At 41.4% G+C, this 25,294-nt stretch overlaps 1 protein-coding gene and 1 long non-coding RNA gene across 4 annotated transcripts in view; one reads left to right on the top strand and one right to left on the bottom strand.

Annotated features, from left to right (window-relative positions):
• LOC106038573 (uncharacterized) overlaps window positions 1-15,440 on the top strand; it is a 37,227-nt gene extending 21,787 nt beyond the window's left edge. For 2 of the 3 annotated variants that reach the window (XR_007165826.2, XR_007165825.2), the window contains 4 exons: window positions 220-322; window positions 10,413-10,581; window positions 14,897-15,079; window positions 15,334-15,440. This is a non-coding gene — a long non-coding RNA (uncharacterized lncRNA). The remainder of the gene's footprint in view (window positions 1-219; window positions 323-10,412; window positions 10,582-14,896; window positions 15,080-15,333) is intronic. The other variant, XR_010834809.1, reaches the window with a different exon arrangement.
• Window positions 15,141-25,152, bottom strand: LOC106038572 (ras-like protein family member 11A-like). Its single transcript, XM_013185161.3, has 4 exons — window positions 24,804-25,152; window positions 23,384-23,440; window positions 20,898-20,980; window positions 15,141-16,547 (listed from the first exon to the last, which is right to left on the bottom strand). Exons 1-4 carry the CDS (start codon window positions 24,946-24,948, stop codon window positions 16,080-16,082), a joined length of 753 nt encoding a protein of 250 aa, XP_013040615.1. The 5' UTR covers window positions 24,949-25,152; the 3' UTR covers window positions 15,141-16,079.
• Window positions 25,153-25,294: the final 142 nt, after the last annotated feature.

Here is a 25,294-nt window from a genome sequence, read left to right as displayed (position 1 = left end):
GCTCCAGTACTTGTACCCCCTCCCAGGCACTGGTGCTGGTGCTGTGACAAGGTAAGCCTCAAAATACGTGGGCTAGTGTGATCACAAGGTGTCACCACATAATACCTACTTCAGTTTTGTATAAGAAATGCTGGTTTACATTTATGTTGAAAATCTAATCCAAAATTGATAAACCCTCCATAAAATGAATTAACAAAGCCTCTCCTTATGTCTTTGCAGTGAAGGTTCATGCTAAGCACAACAAAAAGCTATTGCAAGGTTTCTCCCCCAACACAAGGAGTGAGAGTTCATTGAGGTCAGCGACAGAGTAGATACTTGCCAGGTACTTGCTACAATTCTACTACATTCTATTTACAGGATCTTTTATACAAGGTTTTTATATATATTACATAAGGTTGATATATATGGTGTCTCTATATGACAAAACAATAGGTTCTTCTCGAGGCATAATTCATCTCACCCTTGCAGAGATGTTTTTGGGTATCTGGGATGAGATGAAGTGACTCAAGTAACTCATTTCTCCTACTTGTAGAGTGTTGCTGGAAAACTAGTCCTCAGGTATGTATGCCTACTCTGAAGATATCCAAAGTTAATGAGATTAAGCTGCGTACTCCTCAGGGATGCCAACAGATAATCCGTCCAGCTCCTTACCTATTTACAAATACAGAGCATTCTCACCACTGATTTTCTTTTAATGCAAGTGACTAATTTCAATCAACTGTTGCAGTCATAGAAATAATTTAGGGAATTTTCACTATTTATGCATGGCTGTAGTGCTACCCAGGAATATGTTAGAAAAAGACAAAGGAAAGGATTTAAAATTTAGGACAAATCCAAGAAATTCAGTAAGAAAATCTGACATGGGATTCCCAACTCTAATTACTTTGCTTGTGTTTTTGCTGTGATTTATGGGACCCTGTACAAGGGTTAATCATTTTGCGGTGTTCCAGCAGTCTGAGACATGCATGTTAAAACCCCTCCAGATTTCAGAATGCATGCAGTTTCTTCCTCCACAGTCCTCCCTTTCTTTCTGTGTTATCTCAGTGTTAGAAAGCCTAGTGCTAACTCTGAGCTGAAAAGGACTTCCTGCCTTCCTTTGGTTTGTGCTTAGTGTACTGTCAGTCCTCCACAGATTTGGTCGATGTATTTTGTCAGTCTTAATTTTAGGGTGAAGAAGCAGAGGTTTTTGAAAGAAATGTAGTACCACTGTCTCTGAAATTTTTCATTTTCAGGCTCTAAAACTAGACTTCCACTAAATACAGTTGGTTTCCCTAGCTGTCTGCAGTGGGACTGTTTTGTTTGAAGTGACGCTTGCTTCTTTTCACCAGTTCAGGAGTGACCATCTAGGTGGCATCGCAGACAACCACAGATAGAGGGTCACCTTCCAAGGCCTTCAGAGAGTAGCTAGGTGCTGGGTGCCAAGGACTGTGGTATAAGGACAACTCCTGTCCTGTAGGATGACAGAAATGGCAGTGTGGGAGTGATCCACGAAGGTCCTTACATACCTGAATGACTTAGCACTAGGCAAGAGAAGTCATGAGGTCTCAGTGCCCCCCCACAAGGCAGTTACCCTGATGTGTTCCAGCTCAGAACAGAAGACAAATGGTAAATAAGTGGTTTGCAAATAAACCAGGCCAAGCAGAGCCCAGCTTCCTGCGCTAGGATGTACAGAAACACTGCAGCGAACCTTGATGATGGAAAGCCAGGGGATAAAAGAAATCTCGCGTGTATTTGGAAGCAAGGAGGTTCACATTGTTCACGAGCAGGAACATCTTTGGTTACCAGTAGGTGTCATTGCAGGTTTGCAGACAGTGGGAGTTCACTGGGGCCCCAGCACTTGTAGCATGCACTTGTGACCATGGCCATACTCCTGGGAGAGGCATACACTACAGGAAAGCCCCACGTCATCCCAGCTTCATGCTGCAGCTTTAGGATGGTGCAGAAGAAAACTATGTTTTATTCCTTATTTATTATTTTGAGTTTTGTTTTTTTTTTTTCCACTAAGGGTCAGTAATCCTTATTACATTCTTTTGAACCTTAGTGGCCAGCTCCTCTTTTCTGCGTATTTAAACCCCTTGGAGTCAATCTGCTGAGGATGGAAAAGTTCAATATAGCTGAAGAATGATGTGGGGATGAATTCAATGCCAGTCTTCAGCATGAAAGAGTAGGATATGCCCTTTTCACACTTTCTTTAGGACTTGTTCCTTCCGAGATAAAAGTCTCTCAAGCCTTGTTCTCTTCTGTCATGCACCTTGTGTAGTTGATCTGGCTTGTGACATTTTAGTGAAAAGTGCTGGCAAACCCTAATGGTGGAATTTGCACTGTATTGCAAAAATACAGAGTGGAGAGAAACAGCCAAGTTTTTAAATTTGTGTAGAGAATGTAGAATCCAATGTACAAATCCATTTTTCTGTATTCTGTGACCAAGAGTTTTGGAGCGGGGCACCCAACACTTGGCTCTGGATGTACCAGCTCACTGGAAGGGACCTTGTCGGACATGAAGGAAACTTCCAACTGTTGCAGAGCTGTCTTGTACAGTCCCTAAGGGTCAAACCTCATCTTAGAACTAGTTAAAGTGTTTGTCCCCCACTGGGAAGTTTTTCCAGAACATTCCTGCTCCCGTAGCTAGATAACAGCTCTGATTCTGGGCTACTGGGAATTCATGGACACTTGAGTTTTTTGACTGCATTGATTCCTGCTCAACGTTGTTCCTTTGCTAAGGAATTTTTCTTCACCACTCAGACGGGTGTGTACAAGTGACTTTGTCCCTTCTTGGGATACTTCCTGCACGCCCAAGTAGAGAAAGGTGCCTGTCTATACAATGAAAATGCAATTTTCCCAAAGTTCCCAGGTTACCATTGATGGAGTAAATCTCAGATTTCCAAGAAATCCAGAGATATTGACTGTGTAGAGGCTTGATCTTGAAAAATGAGCTTTTTGTTGTTGCAGCATTGTTCTTTGGGTGGATCAATTTTCTGACTCAGTTCCCAGGTGACTGCAGAAATATTCCTGTCAGCACAATGGAGAGAAACAGCCTGGGGGCAAGAACAAGAAGAGGAAGGCTGCAGAGGGGCATAGGAACTCTGTGCAACCCTTCCACTGATACCCAGTCACATCTGAGCTAATATTTCCCTAAGTAATGTAATGTCCTAGCCCTGTGGACATAAAAACATGCTCAGAGCTTGCTCCAGGATCTTTGGAGGTCAGAGATATAAAAATATACGCACGGCTTCAGCCTCCTCTGGTACGACAGGCTTCCTACCCTCAGTAATTCCTCTGCCTGCACCTGTTCTATTGGGAGTATGGGTGATCAGAGCAGTACTAATGGGATGGTCTTGGGCAGCCCCTGCACAGTGCCACTTACACTCTCTGCCTTTGCTGTAACTGTTTTGTTCAACATCCTCAGATCACATGTCCTGTTTCAGAGCTGCAAGACACTGATACTCATGCACGCTGCTGTAATATGCTACAGCCTTTCTCTTCCTGTGTTGCTTCTCCCTGATTAGAGGAGAAATTCTTGTTCTCAGTCCCTGGGCGTTTGCTCCTGCATCCTATTGCTGTGATTCAGTTCCCCAGAGGAATGCCATTCCTCCTGTAGGGCACTCTGATCCTGCTGCATATAGATGGCACCTCCCAGCTTTACATCATCAGCAAGCTTTACTCCCATGCTCTGATGGTCTGTGCCAGGGTCATTCATGAAAATATTTAACAAGATTGGTTCCTGATTCTTCAGAAATTCTAGTATTTGGCCTACACCAGTACAATGCTTTTCAGTTACTGTTACTATTTCTAGTTTAAATAGTTTTGTTTTTTTTTTTAATTTAATCTACAGCAACATCCGTATACCAGGCATTGTTTCCCATTCTTTAACTAGTAGTTTCCCAGCTGGTATTTTGCCAAATTCTACACTGATGTCCATTATAGCCTAGATCAATTCCATGTCCATGGACATCTGGTGAACAGCCACCCTCTTTCATTAAATCCCCAGATGCTAATTTGGATGCCTGAGTGGTGGCAGCTCAAGTACATAGTTTGGCACTTCGGCAGTGGAAAATCATGGCCTTAAAGTCTGGTATAACACATAACCCCCAACACAGCCTTTCTGTCACTCAAAAATGGCACAGGATGTCACATAAAACAGTTTTCAGTGGCCCATAACTGCCTCCATTGAATATGTAGAGAAGATGTTAAAGAAATAAGGTAAAAATAATCAACTGAGAGTAATCACTTGTTACATAATACACTAAGTGGCGCAGTAGAAATAATTTGCTGTTATCCTTTCTTTAAAACCTAATCTACCCTAGGCCATTCCCAAACTTTTGGGACTGTAGACTGCTGTCAGCTATAAAAACCACAACTATAGATTGTCGTGCACCTGCCTGTCACTATTAGGGGAAAATTTGATAAACACAATGTGGTTCTGAAGGTCAGCTGAAGGTCTTAAACCACCAGTTATCTGGGAACCACAACTATAGCATTAGGCAATGTTCGAGTGACTTTATCTTGCTTCTTAGAACTGAGGTTAAAGTATCTGCCTTGAAAGAGGCAAGAACTTAAGGGAAAACATTAAACAAGCTTATCCATTGAAATCAAGTGAAGAAAAATCTTTTTCACACAGAAGCACTGGTATTAGAAGAACAGGTTTGCAGTAACAAGGCTCCTTTTTTGCTCTACGTTTGCTTGAAATATTTGGTTGATTTTGTTATGTTGGTACTAATTTTATGTCTTTTTCTTTAATCTTTGTACGTCATAAAACTCACATAATGGACCTAGCGTCTCCTTATGGTTCATTTTATTTCCTGTTCCTTACTTTACAGATAGTGATGATATCTTTATTGGGACATCTGGACTTACCAGAACATTGGAGGGTAAATAGGGCAGTAGGTAGCCAGAAGAATGCTGAAAGATCTTGATGCTTGTGTCACTGCTATTATCATTAGAAACAACAGTAATGGGAGGGAAACAACATGGGAGGGAAACATACTAAAGAAAGAATGTAACCATAAAGCTGAATTTAAATAGTATGACCTAATTTTTCCATGACTAGTTTCCTCAGTAGCTCTTTAATTGCTTTCATGCCCTGTTAAATAACTGGACGAGAGAGTCCTGTTTATTTTTTTGGGGCTCACTCTTTCTCAGACCTGGATTTCTGGGCACGCACCGCAGCGGCATAGCTCCTGCCGCCAGTGATGTTGCAGTGGCTGAGCATGCACTGGTGAGCTTCGATGTTTATAGAACGCTGTGTCTGTCACATCTCCAATTCACAGCACAGTAAGTGCCCAGCAATTGTAAAGGCTGCCCATACCACAGAGCTTTTATTAAACACTGCTTGAACTTTAAAGGCAGGGAGATGATATTACTGATGAATTTAGGCTTTGTTTTGCTCACTGAATACTTGTGGAAAGATTATTTACTTTTTTGTGCTATTCAAAAGCAGTGGGGAGGTAATTCTTTTGCTGTGTATTTCTCCAATGATGTTGAGCAGTGCTGTGTGATTATATGTGTTGTGCTTTGTTAATTATGGCCACTTAGAAAAAAAAATAACATTGCATTGTTTCTGTGCAGAGTGGGTGAGCATGCAAGCATTTCCAGAACAAATACCCAGCTGTTAGACCCAACTCTAAGGGCACATCCACATCTCACAGTAATGTGAGGCAGTGAGTCCTCAGTTAATGCCAACCAAACCAGCCCCATAACTGGAAGCAACAGGGCTGTGTTACTGCAAAAAAATGCATTTTTGCAGTTAAAAAGAGATTGTTAGCTAGAATGCAATTTCATGCTAACTGCTGTGCTTTCATGTCTGGGTCTGCTATGGCTGTGGAGTCAACGGCTTGCTATCTGGATGTACCAGGCCAGCCAGCAGTAGCTTCTGTATCGTGCTAGAAGGTATCTATAAATATTCTGTTGTTGCTGTAATATCATATTTGTTTTATGGGAGGACTCCACTAACCCACAGGACTCCCACGTGCAGTCGTAGTACTCTGATGCTGCACAACAAGGTAATTGATACCCTATAGACATCAATCCTAGTTGCTGGAGCTTTTGTGCCAGGAAGAATCTCACTGGGCTATTCCTGGAAAGTGAATGCAAAATATGCACCAGGAGTTTAAAGCAAATCAGAGGGCCACTGAACATTCAGAGCTTTTGTTTCACTGTTGACACAACTCTCAAAACTTTTTCCATGTGGCTTAATGGAGAGAACCAGTAGACACAAAAGGTACTTCTGCAAAGCTTTCTCTGCAATTGCAGGGGTACTCTGGGCTTTGAAAAATGCCCTGCTTCTTCTGCATATGTGAAACTACCATCCTAGCCTCAGAAACGTTTCTTGCTGTGAGTGATTTTTAGGCTGGGTTGAATCCTCAGCTAATAAACGCTGACAGATTTCTGTTGATCTGCAAGACTCTCATGGTGCTATGGCAAGTTACACCACTTAAAAATGTGGTTTAGGCACACAAAACAAAATATCCCAGCTGCTTGATACGGAGCCTGCGTAGAGCATTTGCAACAGGAAACCCTGTGTCAAAACAGTTGTGTTCCAGATCAGTCCCTTGGAGAATATTCGCAAGGTGAAGAGGAGGCAGGCTGCCAAGCCTGACCTTGTTTTAATTCAGCTCCCATTGAGACATCAATCTGGGTTTCTCCTTCTGGGATTCACTTTCCTTAGGAACAGTTGTTCGTTCCTAGGTTTACCCAGAAGCTACAGAGCTCTTGTAGCTTTTGTTTGTGATTAGAGAGCAAAGTTTAATCCCAACTTCCTGCTCTATTAATAACAAACCATCAGCCCTTCTCCACACAAGAGAATATTTAAAACAACATGACACCTGGCTTACACACAGGAGTTTTAATCAATAGATCTCAAAACACTCTACGAAGGAAGGAAGTAACATTTTAATTTAGTGGGAACCAGTGCGTAGGTGTGGGACAACCTGAACAGCACCTGGCAGTGTTCTGGGTCTCGGGTTATGCTGCCTCTTGCACCAGCCAGAAAACCTGCCTGAGACACAGGGAGGGCGAAGATTTGGGGCTGGAGGAACTGGTAGTGACCCACAAAGGAGATCCCCAAATAAATATTGGGGTTAAAAAAAGAGACTTAAGGTTGGATCTTTCCGTTCAGTTTAAAGGCTGAAACTGGGTGCTGGAAACTGACAGGGCTGACCTAGGGAGTTTTCATGGGGCCCATTTTAGAAATAAAATGTTTGGAGCTGTGGGCTTGAGTTTGACATTTTCCTAATTCCTAGGAAATTGCTTTCATGTAGTAAAAAGACCTAACTAGCTAATTTTAGCTTGAGCTAGAATCCAGTGATTCTTCTGGAGAAGCCCAAATCTTTACCCTGAAGGCAATCCGACCCACTTTTGCCTGATAGCAATAGGATCAGCACCTATCAGCCCACAGAAACCCTCGCTGACCGGCTTTTCTGGCTGTATCCTCCACCAGTCAAAATCGAATGTCAGTAGCTCTGTTATTTAAATCTTTCTGAATCCTGGTGACAAACTGGCCTGAGGATTTCCTGCCATGAAAGGAGTTTGTTTTTTTTCATGCAGCTTCGGGGCGAGTGGTGTTGAGCAAGAGGATTTGTCAGATGATTCCCTTCAGACATTTGTTATCATTTGGTGGGAAGATGGAGAATTTTCTCTTCTCAGCAGCAGGCTGATCTCCCCAACCTCTTTGCGTTACTGCCATCCTTTGGGTGGGGGGCAGTTCTTTTTGGTGTGCAGGAGGAGCATATTGGGCATAAACTACAGGGCTCACTGTGGCCCTGCAAGCCGAGGTTTAGCAGCCACGGGCTGCCAAGGTGACCCGTGTGGGACATGGCCATGACATGCCACAAGCCTGTCACCAGCAGCTCTGAAAGCCTCGCAACGCCCATTGTGTGCCAAACCATCCGCAGGTGGCCCTGCTTGGCTGTGTTTAAGAAAGAGCAGCGAGGATTTGGGATGGGCTGAGAGTGACCCAGGGTGAAAGGCAGAGGTCGAGGCTGCTGCGTTTGGCTTCAGGGGGAGAAGGCTGAAAGGTGTTTGCTTAAGTGTTTGTGTAATTGTTTGTTTTATTTTTTCTCAGCCCCTTAATCAGTGCCTAGCTGTTCACATTAATTGGCAAGAAATTAAGTAAGTACAAATTCCCCAAATGAAAACTGTTTTGCCTGCAACAGAGGAGATGGAAACTTCAGAGAAAACACACAAACGTGATGCACTGGTCTGTAGGAGTAGGTTTTGACATAGGAAGTGGTAGTCATGAATGAGTGATCACCTTGCTCATGTAGGAGGCCTACAGGTGAAATCAAACGAGGCTGGTCAGTACGTAAGAAGTGATCTGAGATCAGGCTGGTCTGCAGATTCACGTTCATCTGAAATTTGACAAGTTTATAAATTGAAGTTTGCCGCCCTAGGTAGAGCCCCTTAGTGTACAAAACAGATCTGGTAGCATAGGAAAAGATCCGCACAGGCAGGAAACATAAATATAGCAGGCATTGCCCCCAGAGGAGTCCCACCTCCTGGATTTGCGGGGTGCAGGAAGGACCAGAGCTGCAGTTTGTGTCTGGGCAGCGATACTGTGAGAAACTCAAGGCGTATTTTGCAATGTAGCGTGGGAACCGTGCCCAGAGCAGAAGCACGCACACATGGGAGAAGCAGAGGCAGCCGGAGCAGGAAGCCCTTAAAGTCACACAGGCGCTGCTGATGGCTCCACCACGGCCCCTTCCAGCTGGGCTGAAGCTGCTTGGGAAACCATCCTTGTCATTTCTCCGGGAGTTCGTGTGCTTCCCTGGCTCTACTGGCTCGCCACTCCGTGCACCCCCTCTTTTCTTTCTGTCTCCCCCACACTTTGACCTCACACCATGAAACTGTCAGAGTGAGGAAACATTTTGAGCTGAAACATTCATTCCACATTACGTGATTCTAGATTAAAAGCAGGAAACGTTTAACCCTTCAACAGCCTTCTTCCCTCATCCCTCAGATTTAAAGCTCATTGCAAACCATGTTCAAATAGGTGGTGAACGCTGGTGCTGTATGGATAGATGGATATGCCTGTCTTGCCAGTGGCTATTACCAGCAGCCACAGGACTACGATTAAGGGGTGCCTGGTCTTTACAAACTGTACCTATCCTCTCAACCCTATTCATGATCCTTGGTTCTTCCAGTGTTGAGACATACTCAGAGTGTCGGGTGTGGATGTGCATTGCCAAACGTACAAAGAGATGAACCTTTGGCTCCATTTCCTTCGGCTCATTCCCCAGTGCAAGGTTCATAAGTGCAAATGCCTAAAATTAAAAGCACAAAAATAGATAAAATGAGGAGTCTTAATGATTAACACTCATGATTTAGAAACAAAACTTCTTGCTTTCTTCAAAGCAGCCTAATAAATAATGCTAGCAGAATAACACTTGCATATAAAATGTATCATTTCACAGTTCTGACACAAATATGTATTCTGGGTTTTAAAAACTGCTTCTTTGGCAGATTATAGCTCTCCTGAGTGCCAGTTACTGATCCCAGCACAGACTGATGAACACTAGTCACATCTATTTGGTCCTAGCTCTTGGACTCTGCACTTCATAGGTGGTCTTGGCAGATAAAAGGGTAGATAAAAACAGTAGATCAAACCCTCTGCTCATTGCTGGAGCAGTACTGGTGTCTACACTGAGACCAGCAATACTACTGTAGTCCTTTAGGAGAAGTGACTTTGACACAGGCGTAATGGTTGTGTGGGCTGCCATGCGATGAAGACGTGGGGTTTTTACCACTGCTCTGAAAAGTTGTGGATGAGAAATGCAAACGGCTCTCCAAGGCCTGGATTCTGGTTTTCCATTTCAGCAGAGCTCCCCCAGATATGTAGTTCACAGAAACGTTTTGGTTCCTTCTCAGAGAACCAGCTGTTTCCCCTTTTTATAAGGGTAAGCCTTCTTTGTGCACTTAGGAGGTTCTTCTCACAAATGTTGACCTCTGTCCCAGCTCCCAAACTAAGGGGCAGGAGCACAGACTTGTTAGCCAGAATTGCCATCGCTACTTTCTTTATATTCAGCACTGCAACCAGCCTATTACCTTTCCCAGTACTTAAGGGAAAGTCATTCTCTCTTTCTCTTATAGAAACTCACAGGAGTGTAATTTAGAGATTTTATGTCTCTCATTTCCACATCCCACTGCTCTTTACTGACAGTCACAGAACTGCTGAGGTGTGTGACAGTATAACTTGTTCTGCTAGTTAAATAATAAAAAGTCTTGTTCATTTGAAATGATAAATACCTATGCTTATAGATTATGAGTTCTAGTCCCCAGCGACTGCAAAAGCACCTCAGACACTTCAGGTCTTCATCAAGTGAAGACACTCATGTCTTTATCAAAAATAGGGAGGTAAGATAATGGGCTGTTGTACATCAGAACGATACTCCAAAGTTGTTTCTCTTTTTCATCATCAGGAAAATATTGAGAGTTTTGAAGTGAAATACAATGCAGAACACAGTGTGAAGAGTGGTGGCTCCTGCAAGCATCTAGAAACCTGGATCACAATCAAGAAGTGACATAATTCAACTCTCTCTGTGAGAATTCAAAGGCTGCATTAGAAAAATCCCAGCCCCCATTTATCTGGTGAGTTTTCTAACCAGCAAAGGAAGTACGGTTTGTCTCCAGATTCAGCAAACACAGCTAAGCTCTTTTCAGAATGGCCAGTTACTGTTTGCTAGTGTTCTGCATTTTCGCCCAGAAAGAAGAAAAACATTATCCTTAGGAACAGTCTCCACAATCATCTGTAATAACAGCACAAGACATGCATACTTTCACCTATCACATTTAGAAAATGTGCAGCTTCCCCTTGACCTGCTACAGAGGAGACAGTAAGTGTCTGTGTGACGAGATCCAGAGGCTGTTTCTTGAAACCCATTTGGATAAAATGGAAAATGTAAAAAATGTATCTCCTAAAGAAAAGAGGATTGGTATGACAGCTCCTGAATGAATTGGATCTTAGGGTTTACAGAGCCTATCAACTCGTCTATCCACTTCATATTTGGTGTTTTTCCATCTCTAGGAACCAAACTGAAATGCAATCATTTAGGATAAACTTTGTCTGCTTTGTGATGGATAAAATTATTGTCAACAAAGGAAGTTGACAGGTGAAAAGAGACTAGAACTAGGTTTCATGCTTCTCTCTCCATGCTCCTGTTTATTCAAAAATCTTCAATAACAGGCAAAAATCTAACAGAGCAGAAAGTCACCAGCTGTTCTGAGCTCATCTGCAGCTTGCACAGCTGCTTAGAGAAGAGAATTTGGCTGATTAAACTAAAGAGATTTCAGAGAAGAGCAGTAGAACTTTACCAGAACTAAACAGGTTTAAGTAAGCAATGACTAAGCAACAGAAATGAGCTTCACTTGGTAAATACAAAACAGGGGAAGAAGATACTGGGCTAAACCAGTGAGAGCATTTGGGGGCAAATGGCGTGAATTCAAAGGTTTGTCTAAATACAGAGGTCTACTGACTTGATTTAGATGTAATTTAAAATGATTTAGGTAAATAAGGTCAAAAGGCTAAGTAGACACTCTTCTTTTGATATAAACCATGTTTGGAGTTAAAATAGTTGGAAATATATCTCAAACTAAACACCAAAAAATATTCCTCAGAATCTAAGGAAGAACGATTGCAGAAGTATTCCTTGCTAAACTAAGCCAGCACAAAGGCATGAATGGAGAGGAACAAGGAAAGGGAGAGCCAGTGGGAGCAGGAGGGAAAAGTATCAAAGGAAGAATTGTGCTTTGTCTCCAGAGGTGATAGATTGGATAGCATTTTCTAGGACCATTGTCCCCATTGTCCCTGCTTTTGAGGTTTTTAGAATATATCCAGAGGTCTTTTTAACTTAAATCCACAGCTTTCCTGTGCTAGCCCCAAAAGAGACAAGGGCAGCTCATAAGAACTATTTGAAAACACAGGAACAACTCAGAACCAGCAAATATGTCATTTTGTTCTGCTACTTCAGGGTCATGCATCGCCACTGCAACTCCAGCAGAGTCAGTGTGATTTTGACCCAGTCTTCTAGCTTGCATAGGGAAAGAGCATAGGGAAATCAGCAGTAACAATAAGCTGGCTGTCTTCCAGTTTGCTTTTTGAAACAATTAGACGACTATTTTCTGGTACAAAGTTTCTTTCCACGTCTCAGGTACTCACCCCTCCTTGGTTGAATACCTGACATAAATCCTGTGAGAAGCCTGGATACAAACATTTCTGTCTGAGCTATCCCCTGAGATCTGAGTTTTCCATTTTCTTCCTCTGCTTCAAGTGTAAACGTGGGATCCCAACAACCTGAGTCTGAGGGATCTGAATTCAGATGTTAAGATTTAAGCCATCTCTACTGCAAATGTGAGCAGTTTCATATATTTATCATTGGTAATTCTTTCCTGGGAATGGTAGAGTGCATTGCAAAGATGTGTAAATATCTTTACCCTTATAAACACAGTAACTTAGGTTAAGAGATCTGGCCAAAATCACCAAGCAGGTAACAGGAAAAGTTACAAACGGGGCTTGGTTTTCTTGTCTTCCAAGTCACACTGTATTCCCAGGGGGAACTGCTAAAGATGTGTGAAAAATACAGCTGACAGAAATACTGCAGAAAATAATCGTTTACAAATATTTTCAATAACTCACGAGCCAGTCTCATTGCTACTATAATTGTTCGCAGTGCCAGCACATCAGAAATATTTTGCTTAGTCAGTTTCTAATATAGGTTGTAATTCAAGTAACTTTTTCCAACTTTTAATTGCATTCTTGTGTAACACAACTCACTGTGCTTTGTGCATACCTTGAGGGAGGTGGTATGGGCTGGTAGTTGTTGTAAAGAGTCAGGAATTAATTACAAAGGACACAGTTTTTGAGCTCCTCTGAAGTACTTGCTCAGCTGTGTAACCTTGGGGCAAATCACTCAACTGCTTTGTGCCCAAGTAAACCCAGCTGTAAACCATCTTGAAAACCAGATGCTGCACAAGATTTAAACTGCTCAGGAAAAATGAAAAGAGAGGGGGGTGGGGAAGGAAAGTGAATTCTACAGCTCATTGCTTCCAACAGAATTAATTTGGATTTAACCAGGATAACTGAGAAGAGAATTTGCCATGCTGACAAAAAATAAAACAAACCCCCAACCAACCAACCAACCAACCAAACAAACAAACAAACAAAACCCCCCACCATCTATCCTCAAATCTATTTTTCATTCTCTCGCATGATTTTATGTCAGGTATCTTCTATCTCAAGGGTTCATTTTAAACCTTCATTAGAATGCATGTTTTCTGTGGCAGCTTGAAGATGCTAATTCAGGACCAGGTTCTATATGACTAATCTTTGATATTTCACATGATTATTTTTAGGTGCTTAATTCTATATTGTTCTCTTCCCCCTGCTTTTCAGGCTAATGTTCTCCTTGTTCAGCCTTGCTTAGCCATCAGTGGCACAGTGGTGTACGCTGGTGCTCAAGGACTGTGCTGCTAATAAAAATGCTGAGCTCTATTGTCCTCTGTAGATGGTATGTCCTGGCTCAAAACCAGTATCAAAGCTATTACAGGATTTGTATTGCTGTTCAATGAACAAAGGAAATACTATACTCAAGTTTCTGTGGCAGAATAAATGCTTGCCACATGTTAGTATTTAGGAGAAGACTTAAATGTTTCAATATTTTTTGGTCTTAGCTAAAATGTAGATTTTTTTTCCCCGCCAGTGCCTCAGGAATGTGGGAAGACTTATTTATGTAGGAGTACAAATGTAGGAATACTTGTGTATACTTCTAAAGCAGGGTATTAAGAAAAAAAATATTTTTAGTCTAATATAAACAAAGAACATTTAAAGATGTGAGATGTAAATGAGCTGTTTTATATATCACTCGGGAAAGGCCTTGCTTTTTTTATTAATTGCTATTGAAAATAGAACATTGACAGTTTTGGAATTTGTTCAAAACAAATTTCTTTAGGAAGAAACTTTCTTCCCAAATAAGAAAGGATTAGAGCTGAAAGTAAGTTGCAAACAATTTTAATAGGATAGAGCACCTAATTCTCTTAGGCTTTTATGAAAACAAATGTCAGCATGTTGTCTTCAGCAAATTTAGCCCTTATTATACAGTACCAGGATGGCAAAATATTTAGTTGTTCTTCAAAATTGGTGATTGTTATTCTGATGTAAATAATTTTTAGTTTGTGTGTCTCTTGTAAACTGTTTGCTCATTTTCATGTTAAAGGTTTGATATTTGAGCTATGCTATTAGTAATTTAAAATACAGAAATTTTGTGCTGATTAATACCATACCAAAATGCCAGCAATGAATTACGACACTGCTCAAATACCAAACCGTTAATAAACCATAAGCTAAAGTAGAAATCCCCCGATAGTGTTTGAGTCCCTGTTTGGATGATCCAACTTTCCTTTTTGCTCCCTACTACCGCTTGAAACTAATTTTAAAAAAGGTGCATTTGCTTTGTGTTAACAAAAGAATTCAAAATTAATCTGAACACAAGATATTCTCAGATGTCCAGCTGTGGAAAACAATAAATAAAACTGAAGGTGAGCTGTAGATAAAGCAAATCCAAGTGATAAGGAAAATCATGACTAGTGTTGTCTAATACAGGGACAAGTAAAATGTAAAATAAATTTTCAAGACCTGAGCTCTACAAATACTCATCAGACTCAATTTACATTTTTGCTGGTCACGAGTAAAAGGTTGATTTAGCTTGGTATTGCTGGCTGAAACTACAGCTGGGAGTATTTTTCCACATCCATCAAACCAGGATTTTCCCTTCTGTGTTCCTTGGTGTAAATCACTGAGCTTTACTTCATTTCATGGTCCCGTGAATTGCTCGGATGGTGTGTTTAAAGAAAAGATCATTGCATCCTGACTTTTGCATGGTTCAACCTAGTTTCTCTCTGCTCCCACTAGGAACACAATGATGGATGCTTCATGTTGTTGTTATTGCTACCATAAAATTGGCCAGCTCACAGGATACAGCTTCAAATCCCTTTCCACATGATGCACCCAAATCAAATCCCTTTGCACCCAATGCAGTGAGATGCTGCCAGCGAAATATTTATTGACAGACTGGTGATTTGGATGCATTGCAAGGTATTGAGTAAAGTCTGTTTTTAAGGCAAATAACAAAATGATAAATTCCTGAAGCCAGGAATTTCAGGCATCATAAAAAGCATTTATTCTTTAAAAAAAAAAAAAGAATCAGATACACTTTGTGTGAAGACCTTGTTTCTTTAAAACAGTATCTTTGAGCTTGAAATCTAACTAGTTTGGGAAAAAAAAAAGTTAATCAGTTTTAGGTTCTGTCCTTGGTCTTGATTAATTAGTCTTTTTTTTTTTTTGAGCAGGTTTTACAGCCACAGTGCTCTATTTGTCCCTCATTGCCATGTAGCAAGCCTACTCAGAAATGACAAGTAGACCATCGAGAAACTGGCTACAAAATGCTGCTAAAAGTTAGTATTTTGCCCATATAATCACTTTCATAAATAACAAGTGTTTAAAGAAAAGTAATCTGAAAAAATGACATTTTTTGAAATCTCCCTTTAAAGAGACACTGTATAAGCTTGCAAATCACTCTCCAAGTTCCTAAGAACTTTCTAAACGGCAGTTTCTGAATTATTACTTTTTAAAAAAATTTACTTTTTGCCTTTATTTTCCAGTCTTGTGACTAAGCAAATCTGTTAAGTTTTGCTTGCTCATTATAGCTCCTGTCGCTCTCCTGGTGTCCTTCTGTAGCTTATTGCCTATGCTTAGGAACACAACCACCCTCAAGAGAAGCCACTTCTCTTAATAGTAGAATTTAATTATTTTATTATTAAAATCTACATTATAAGCCTAAACTGTATGACTGTGTCCATTTTGAAACAGAAATAATTTGCGACAATCTATTCTTTAAATCACAGTTTCTAAATTCTTGCCCCAAAGAGCACACTCCGTAAGTTCCTTTGCTGAATGAATATGGGACTTTTAAGGAAGATGTGTAGACAATATGAAAGAACCTTTCACACAATCTGATTGTTGATGCCCCTTAATACCAGCTTATTTTCTTGCCTTTTTTTTCAAGGTATGCAGAAACCAATTTCTGGCAGCTACATCAAAGCGTAGTGGCAGATTTCCCTTTGGAAGTCAGAGCCTGTTTCAAACGTCTCTTTAAGTCCTGCATGTTTGGAGACTTGGGTCGGACAAGGTGGAGGCCTCTTCGTTTCTCTCCGTTGCAGCTTCCGATCATCCTGCTGACCTCCTGGCAGAGCTGCTGGAAGGCTTCATGCACTCCCTCACAGTTCTCCCGAGCTGACACTTCGTAGTAAGTACCTCCCAGTTCACTTGCCAGCTGGAGTCCTTCTTTGGAGGACACCTGCCTGGCTCGCAGGAGGTCTCCTTTGTTTGCCATCAGAAGCAGGGGAATGTTAGCATTTGGGTGAATCTTGCGGATGTGCTGGTATAGGGGCCGGATGACTCGGTAGCTCTCATATTCTGTGATGGAGTAAACAAAAACGAAGCCATCTGCCCAGTAGATTGAACGGTTTATCTGCTCTTGGCAACATATGCTGTCAGTGTCATCCTGCCGTCAAAACCAAGAGGTGTGAGATTAGAAAACTGAGAACAGGGAGCAGACGGAGCAAACAGTCCTACAGCACCGTTAGCTACTCAAAGCTGTGTATTAGTACGGCTGTTGCTCAGCAGACAGGCAGAAACCTCTCTGTTTGCTGGGGGATGCACTGGGGACAGGAGAAAGTTCCTCTCTGTCTCAGTACCATATGACAGACAAGGAGCACAGTAGTGGAGAGGGATCAAAGCCAATCGGTTAAAAATAAGAGAACAACCTAATACTGCAATTTAAAAGTTCATTTTGGATTCTCTGGTAGTAAATCCTTATGACAGCAACCTGCCCTTTTATTGTGGATAAAATTGGGATTGGCATAGTAGGAGCGTTAGAAAATCTCAGCAGGCTAGTCATACTATTGCAAGTGAATGGTTGTTCCCCAAGGTGTTTTTTTATGTCTTTTTCCAATTCTGTATTGGATGTCTCCATGGTTGGGGGTTCTCACTAATTCTGTTAAGTGAAGCCTGACAGGTTTTACTGCCATATAGTTTTCCAAATAATCAGAAGTAAAGTTACTTTGAAAGAGCAATTTGTTGCAAATAGCCAATTACTGGCACTGAAAATGAGGCGAAATCTCATTGCTCATTTATGGAGCTGCCGTGGGTTTATATTACTGCTTTGCTGGTCACAAGTTTGTTCTGTCCATCACAGCTCCTACTCAAACAGTCATAGCAGTCACCAGCATGGGGAATATAAAACAGAATACAATACCACAATACTGTGGAGCTTGAAAAGAGATCTGCTCACTTTTCTAGATGACGGTATTTTCAGCTAATGCTCTACCCTTTGTTATCCCTGCTGGCATGTTTCCCAGCTAGATAGGGAGATCAGTGCTGCAGTTATTACCAGTATTCTTGGTTTGATAAGAACTGACATTCCTGTCAATAATCCAGGCTTTCTGGAAACTTGCAATTTCTTCCACACCCAACAAGACACGATACACATTAGGCCCTTGCTGAAGTTGTAAGGAATTAGAGGCTCCTGGGTGTTTTAGTGGGAGTTCAGCATCATAAATAAGAGTCCAACTTTTTTTTGTTATTATTATTGCTAAATTCTATTCAAGAAATCTTCATGAACTTTAGTAAGACTTAGGACAGGCATTTTAAATCCTCTCCAAAGCCCACTAACGTCCATGAATGTTTTATCTAACAGTTACTGGCCAACAGAATATGCCCAGTAAACAATTCAGTTCAGGCTGTGGAGGACAGATCCAGCACAAGAGGTCAGATAGTATCTTCCTAAACTGAAACAGGCAACATTTCACATACTTCAACATCATTCAAAAATTGTTTTGTCATGTGTGTATGATGCCATGTAATGACTCATTCCAAAGGCATAAAACACCTGGAAAAGCACTTAGAGGTTTTTTGACAGAAATCTAGTTTGTCATAGGAAAGAACAAAAAATATGTTAAAAATTTAGCCACTGTTCAATATTAGTTATGGAAATTTAAAATATTAGAACATATGCTCCAATATCTATCTAGCTACATAACACTTATCTGCCTTTCTCATACATTTTAACAGGATTTGCATGTGCTCAGCAATCTCCCAAAACAGATCACGTTTGTTTAGACATCTAAATATGAATTACAAAGCCTAACTTCAGGAAGCAGAGGTGGAAAAGAATGAGCAAAACTGATTAGTTCTTTATGGTGCATCAGACAGTTTAAAAGAAGGACCACAGACAAGACCCTTTTGTGGGAAGGAGGAAACAGGGTATCTGAAGGCTCAGAGTCTAGATAAGGCTTAAAACTTTCAACAGCAGTTCTTCTAACTGCCCTTTTGATATACCTATTTGCCCTGTACTTATTTCAGTATGGGCAATACAGGCACTGGCCCATCATACCTAGTAATTCTTTGCTCTTGCCAGATCACAGTAATATAAACTTAAATCTTAAATGTCCTTTATTAGCAGCGAAATTGTTTAACAGATGTCCTGATCACTCTCCTCTCCCCCGCTCCCCACCCGAGGGAAAAAAAAAAAAAAAGAAAACATACAGGGTTGCATAGAGAAGGAAGAAGGAGCCTCACTAGCAGCTTTGCTTGAAACGTAAATGAGAGTGAACTCAGCCAGGCCAGGGCAGGCTGTGGGAAGAAGGGCAATTTGCACTGTTGGTGTCTGAGTTGTATCCAATCTGTAGACAATTAGCCTCTTTTCACCAGCAAACTCCTTTATGGGGAAAAAGAACTAATTGCTCTGGCAAGCGTTGGAAAATGTTTTGGGAGAAGGTGTACGTTCAAGGGAGCCCTAATGAGCAGGAATTCTCAGTTACTCCAGCTAGGCCCACCCAGTAGTGAGATGGATGGATAATCCCCAATGGAATGCTTTATTCAGGAAAATCAAAGGCTAATGGGCTACTTTTTAAATGGAAATCTCTGCTCCAGAATGAATTTTGAAACACACAGTCATTTGCCACGTATAGTCCAAGCAGCAATGAATCACCTAACAAAACCAGTTATCTCCTTGCTTCTGTTTCTCTCTTAAACATTAACATTTCCAGTGTGGCAAGAATCCTGAGTGATTCCACATGACTTCCTCCTGAAACACTCTGCTCAGCCTGCCCACCACAAACAACTCTCTTAAGGATTTTAACAGAAAATCTGACCTATTCTCACTCAGTCTTAAATTCTGTTCAGGAACAATCCTTTCAAATGATTTCAGATACATTATTTGATGCCAGCAGAGATCCAAGCTAAGATAAGCATGTCTGTGGGAACTTTCGAAACAGTACAGACCTTTGATTGGGACAAAGAAAATGAAACTCCTTCCTAACTAAATTAAAATAGTTCCTCACTAGGAAACCTCAGCTGCTGGCATTACTAAATTTTGCAGAGCTCTGGTTACAGTCTCTGAACTTTAGGGCAGAATCTTAGTTAAAACAGAGAAATCAGAAAATAAACATGTATCTGGTGTGAGAGGGGAGTTAAATTCATTCAATCCCTCCTTTCTCCAGGGGACAGAAGAGAGAAGGGATTCCCTTTGCTAAGCCTATCAGGCATTCCCTATTGTGCGTAATCACTAACGATAGCTCCTCTTTGCTATGTCTTCTGTAAGCAAGCTGGCATAGGGTCTTTGTACAATTAAGTCCCACTTGAATATTTGGAGGACTTCCATAATAGCTTTTGTTTGCTTTTTAGTGTGCAGAATAAACAAGGTTTCTTCTGCTCTGTGCACCTCTCACAGCAGAGAGTTTGGAGCCTTGTCAAGGCTTTCCACTTCAATCTGCTTCTGGTGGTCGGAGAAAATGCACATGCAAGCTGAGGCTGGGGGAGCTTTGCTTACCCTGTTCTGTAATCTCAGGGTGGAACAGCTCTTCATGAGCACAGAAATGAGCCCATGCTCATGGGTCCACGCAGACTAAACAGGATATATAAAGCCGTCCAGGGCTAGCTTGAAAGTGGATGAGAGATGGTGGTGTTCCCATCCAGACATATATTTGGCCAAGTCTGAGCCCAGACTGAGGTTAAAGCCAAACCTAGAAGTTTAGATTTGACGGCGACAAGAGGATGCCTAATTTTACCATGAAATCTCAGCTATTCTATAGGAATTATTGCTCTCCTGAGATTTCCAACATTCCTGTAAAAACAAACTTCATCACAATTCCTGCTGCTCTGACACCATTTTCATCATGTTGTTCTACATGTAAAGCAGATCTTCAAAAAAAGACATCTTTATTTTGGAATCTGTTTGTAAGAGTATTTATAGAAACAGGTTCCTGTTCAAATATTAAACCTTGAATATGTAAAATAAGAATAGAAAGAGGGGTATATGTAAAAGCCAACAACTGAGAAATAAGGAATGAATAAAATTAAAACATGAAAAAGTAGGGAAAGCATCGAAAAGCACCCTAGCTGGAAATGACAGTTTCTGTGAGGCCTGTCCCTTTGAAAAGAAACACCTTTTTTCAAGAAGAGAGATTCTGGGTGCACCGAAATATGTACGGTGAGCCAGCTGAGCCTCTAGGCAGGTGAGTTTTCTGCTGCACAGAGACAGAAACCATTTGACAGGAAATAAAACAGGGAGTTGGCAAGAGCAAGCCAGCCTATGATTTTCCTGCTATCTAGGCTTGGGATGTAGGTATGTATTTGAAATAGATTTGGTTTAGTTCTGACTTACTCCTAAAAAGAGCCTGATTTAATCTCTTCAAGGGCTCGTTTTGGTGGGGGTAAGGTACCCCTGTTAGTCTTCCTTTGGGTTTGAGCCCAGGTGTATTTCTGCTGGAATACTAACAGACGACAGTGCTGGCAACCAACAAGAGATAGTAACTGTGTTGTAAACTACTGATGCACTGAGCAGATGTTTTACCTCCAGTGAAACAAAGGGAGTATCCTGCACCTGTAGGGAGATCTGTTCCCCATCTATGGTGAACTTTCTTGAATACAAAGCACCTGGTGGAAAAGCAAAATCATTAGAGGCAGGGACTGTAACAACAAAGAAAGAGTGCATAAAGGCAAAATGGAAGTGTCGAAATCTAGTTTTTGAGGCTTAGGATATGTAGCTGCTTATAGAAAAGTGAAAGGTACCAGGGAGGTTGAGTGGCTGTTTACTTAAGTAAAGTGGTTTTGTATTTGCTGTGTGCTTGGATGTTCCCACTGTAGCCCTAGGATGGTATATGGGAAGGGTGGCACTTGTAGTGAGTCAAATACTCAGTTACAGTGGGTGCATCAATCCCAGTCAGGTTTCCAGTCCGTTTTGTTAACTTTTTAAAATGTGGAGGGCACATATTTTTAACCTCAAGCCAAGCTATCCAGGTGTTTACTCTAAAATAGGTGAGCTGCTTCCTATTGCATTTTTCTGAAGTTTTTTTTTTTTTTTTTTAAAAAAAAAGAAGTATTCTAGTTTTGGACACAGAGCAGGTGAGCATATACAGAATACCCAGATGCTCTTTGGAATTTGTATGACCTTAGCAGTCAGAGTTTGGTTGAAATCCCCAGAGAGTAAATCAGAGTTCTGGTTAGTCTGAATGACTGATACTCAAGGTCAAGCCCTGGCAAAGTGTCTAGGGCTGACCCAGCTCTCATAGGAGCATGACTGTTCTGGGCTTGACCTTTATTTTGGTACTGGAGTGCAGATGAAGTGACAAAGAAAACTAAGTTTTGATCTTATGAACTATCTGTGGTTGTGATAAGGACAGCTTCAGAGACTGATGTCATCATCGTTTTTCTTTGGAACTTAATGCAAGTCACATGGATGTACAAGAAATGCTATATCTACAGCTGTTGTGTTTGACCTTTCAGAGTTGTCCAAATATAATTGTCATCGCTACATTTTAAATGATGTACTTCATCTCAAACCTAGAGAAATCCCATCTACTGGAGAGCAAGGAATTCAGACCAACAGGGAGGTCGGTTAGTGACAATAATGCTGTCACTTCTGAAAATTATCTTTGTAAGATTTGATTCAGGGAAACAAGTGCTTTTATTCCAGTGGAAAAGATTCTGAGCTCATAGAAACATTTACAATATAAGGAAATTTAATATGGCAAAGTTCACTGCATCTGGATCCAACATTATCATATTATATTTTAATACTGACTCTGTGAGGTAATATAGCCCTCCTGGGAATTATTTATTTATTAAAACACATCAGATTTTAAGCTGCTTAAAAAAGATGGTACTACTTTATGGGAAGATACTGCACCCCTGAACCAGACAACATATTATTTCTAGTCTGTAATGCGTTGCAGAAAAAAGATCAGGTACTTCCAGACGCTGTGATCTTACTTATACCCAAGTGGAGGAAAAGCATGCTTGAGTGATCACAAATACAATACCACCTGTTTCTTATTTCTGGCATATTTGTTTCCTCTACAGCATGGCTGTTGGGCTGGTAGCTTAATGAGAAAAGCATGTGGTTCTCAGCACCAATCCATTCCAAAGCTCAGAAGTCTGACTTGATCTACGGTCTCCCATAGAAAAGATGAAGGAAAAGAAAGAGAAATAGTGCAGGCAACCGTCGAGGTTACTTAGGGTCAGTGAGAGGGAGCTGTAAGGAGGAGCTTTCGGACTGTATTTCATCAGACAGGCAGAGATCAAAGGTGTCTTGTACTGCCATCTCCATTCCTAGCTCACCATTCTAAATCCAGCATGTCTCTCCAAAGTGAAGCAGTCACTTCTCTGAATCCCCTCCTCTTTCACCCCAAATCTGAGGCGGCCTACGTGTGGGATGTGCTAGTAGGTATGCACACGGTGATCCCTTCTACAATGCTGGCTGATACAGTTAGCACTTACTTGGAACAGAGGCTGAGAATTAAACAGTCCACACGAGCACATCCCCTGAGGTATCGGGATTAAACAAGAAACACAGTAGGAGTTTGCATGGCCACTTTGCTTATCTTATGGAAAGAAGACTTCAATTTGGAAGTCTCCCATGTCATAAAAGAGACTGAAAAAAGGGAATACAAAGGGAAAAAAAAAGTTCTGAACTGCCTTTTACACACTTTGGAATTCCTCTGGCTTCCCTGGGGTTGCAGAGAGAGCAGCATTGGGTTTCTGCGGTTTAGTCAATATGCAAGTTGTTCCTAGAGTCTGCATTTTAGTATAGGTATGTCCCCAAGCAAGCCTTTTACTCTGATCCTTTTCCTTCAAGTTGGAAAAAAAAAAAACCAGCTAAAAGGATCATAAATAATGAGGCTTTGATTTATTGCTTTCATAGCTTGAGGCTATTAACTGAAAATATGCACCTTATGGACATCTAACACTGCTTGGCTTTCCTGTAATATGCACCAGTCACAAAATTGAGTAGATTCCTTTTTAAGCTATCTGCAGCACTGCAGTAGAGAGCAGACTCACCAGTATTGGCTTCATAGTCTCCAATAAATCTCTTAGTGAGAAAGCGCACAACCAGGGCTGTAAAACAATGAAAAAAATATGGGTCTTTAATGTGAACCAAAGTCAGTCTTTGCAGAACACATGTAATATCTTACTGGAAGAGTTAGTATAATATGAAACCAAGCTAATCTTGCTATTGCTCACATGCTATTCTGCAAATCCTCTCTGCACTCACACACACACACACAAAAAAAAATAGCAACTTGTACTGTAAAATACCCCTCCAGTTCAGTGAAGCTATTCAGTATAGGGTGTGGAGGGCTGCTTGTTGTGACCGCAGATATAATGATCTGACCTTTGGTTTAAAATAATTTAGAAGAGTAACAAGCCAAACCCTTACTATACTGAAACTAATCCCAATACCAACTTTTAGACCTCTGTGCCATATCAGAAGTGTGGCCGATGGATCAAATGGCTCTTCCCAGCCTTAAAAATCCTCAGTACCCCTCTAATGAAACCCATTAGTGATATCTAAGCACACCCAGCAAACAAACTGCATGTGCTGTGCACACACAGGTCATGGTGTGACATTACCTCCTTATTCATCTTAACCTGTGGTGCTTTCATACACTATTGGATTAGAACATTTTCCTTTTTTTGGTCTCTTTATAACACTTATATCTCATTTTTGGCCACAGGAATTTATATTACTGTAGTGCTTTTATCTCAGCAGATTCCTAATAATTTTCAAAACCACTCAGTTAATATCTAAATAAAAAGTTTTGTTCTGCAAGCAACTGTATCAGAGATTTCATTTAAAACAATCATTTTTCTCACAGTATGTACTGAGTCACCTCTTTGGTACATTTACATGGGCAGCCACCTTCAGCAAGTTACCTAAAAATAATACAGAAACAGCTGCTTCAAATCCAAAGCAAGGAAACATTTTACTGAGTGCTGTGGAACCCCAGATGCAGTAAAACAGATCTTCCCGTAATTATTTCTGAAATCATGAACCATCTACTCCAAAGCAGTAATGCTCCCTCACCCTCCTTTCTTCTGCTCTCCTTTGGAGAGTAATACAGGAAGATACATCTCCTGCCCTGTTATTTGTCCACAGAGCATATATCATTTACAGCAGGAGAATAAAAATCGCTAGCCCATTTTTTTCTGAGTGGAAATTTAGATGTTAATCCCTCTGCACAAGACCCCGGAGATTCATTTGTGAGTACAGAAGTCCCCACGCACTGGCCGGCTGCACAGACCTGCAGCAAATCCTCCTGGCAAACCAGGCACCGAACAAACAAACATAAGCACGAACTAACTTCGAATGCTTCAGCTGCAATGGTTAAAGGGGTTGGCACAGCCTTGGGTCTGTCGGAGCCACCGTCGCAGGCAGCCAGCAGCAAGCAAAGAGCACGAAGGACACCTGTGGGCTTACCTGTCTTGCCCACGCTGCTGCCACCCAGCACCACGAGCTTGATGATTTTGTTGGGCACGCAGTCTAGCACCGGGTACTCTGGTATGGGAAGCAAGAGAAAGTTAGTAGAATACTGTGACATCGTATCCTGAGAGATGAGACGCATGCCAGAAGGGAGAGCTGATCAACTCCAGTAGGAGTTGGGAGACAAAGGGAGGAAAGCAGCTTCTCAGCGTCTGCTCTGGGCTGTGTATCCCCGGGCAGAGAAGCCTTCTCATTTCATTGAAGTAGCTTTCCCAAGGAACGTTACAGCCACCGGCCCCCTCTTCCCGATGCCTCTGCTCAGACAGCAACTTTGGAAAGCAAAAGGAAACTTTTTGATCAACCCCCGTGAAAACTGACTCCTCCATTCCCCAGCCAATCACGAGGGAAACCAGGACATTCCTCCAGCCGGGCACAGAGCGTGTGCCTCCATCAACCACGCTCCCTCGCTCCCCGCTTTATCTCCCCGC

Source organism: Anser cygnoides, chromosome 13 (assembly GCF_040182565.1).
Source record: "Anser cygnoides isolate HZ-2024a breed goose chromosome 13, Taihu_goose_T2T_genome, whole genome shotgun sequence".
Lineage (NCBI taxonomy): Eukaryota > Metazoa > Chordata > Aves > Anseriformes > Anatidae > Anser > Anser cygnoides.
This window is presented reverse-complemented; position numbering and strand designations above follow the sequence as displayed.

Bases quoted from the DNA above. Each gene is read 5' to 3' on its own strand.
- LOC106038572 (XM_013185161.3), bottom strand. From the start codon at position 24,948: ATGCGTCTCATCTCTCAGGATACGATGTCACAGTATTCTACTAACTTT. The intron at 20,981-23,383 runs GTGAGTCTGCTC...CTTTTCCACCAG, and splicing joins AGACTATGAAGCCAATACTG to GTGCTTTGTATTCAAGAAAG. The intron at 16,548-20,897 runs GTAAAACATCTG...TTTTGACGGCAG, and splicing joins CTCCCTTTGTTTCACTGGAG to GATGACACTGACAGCATATG.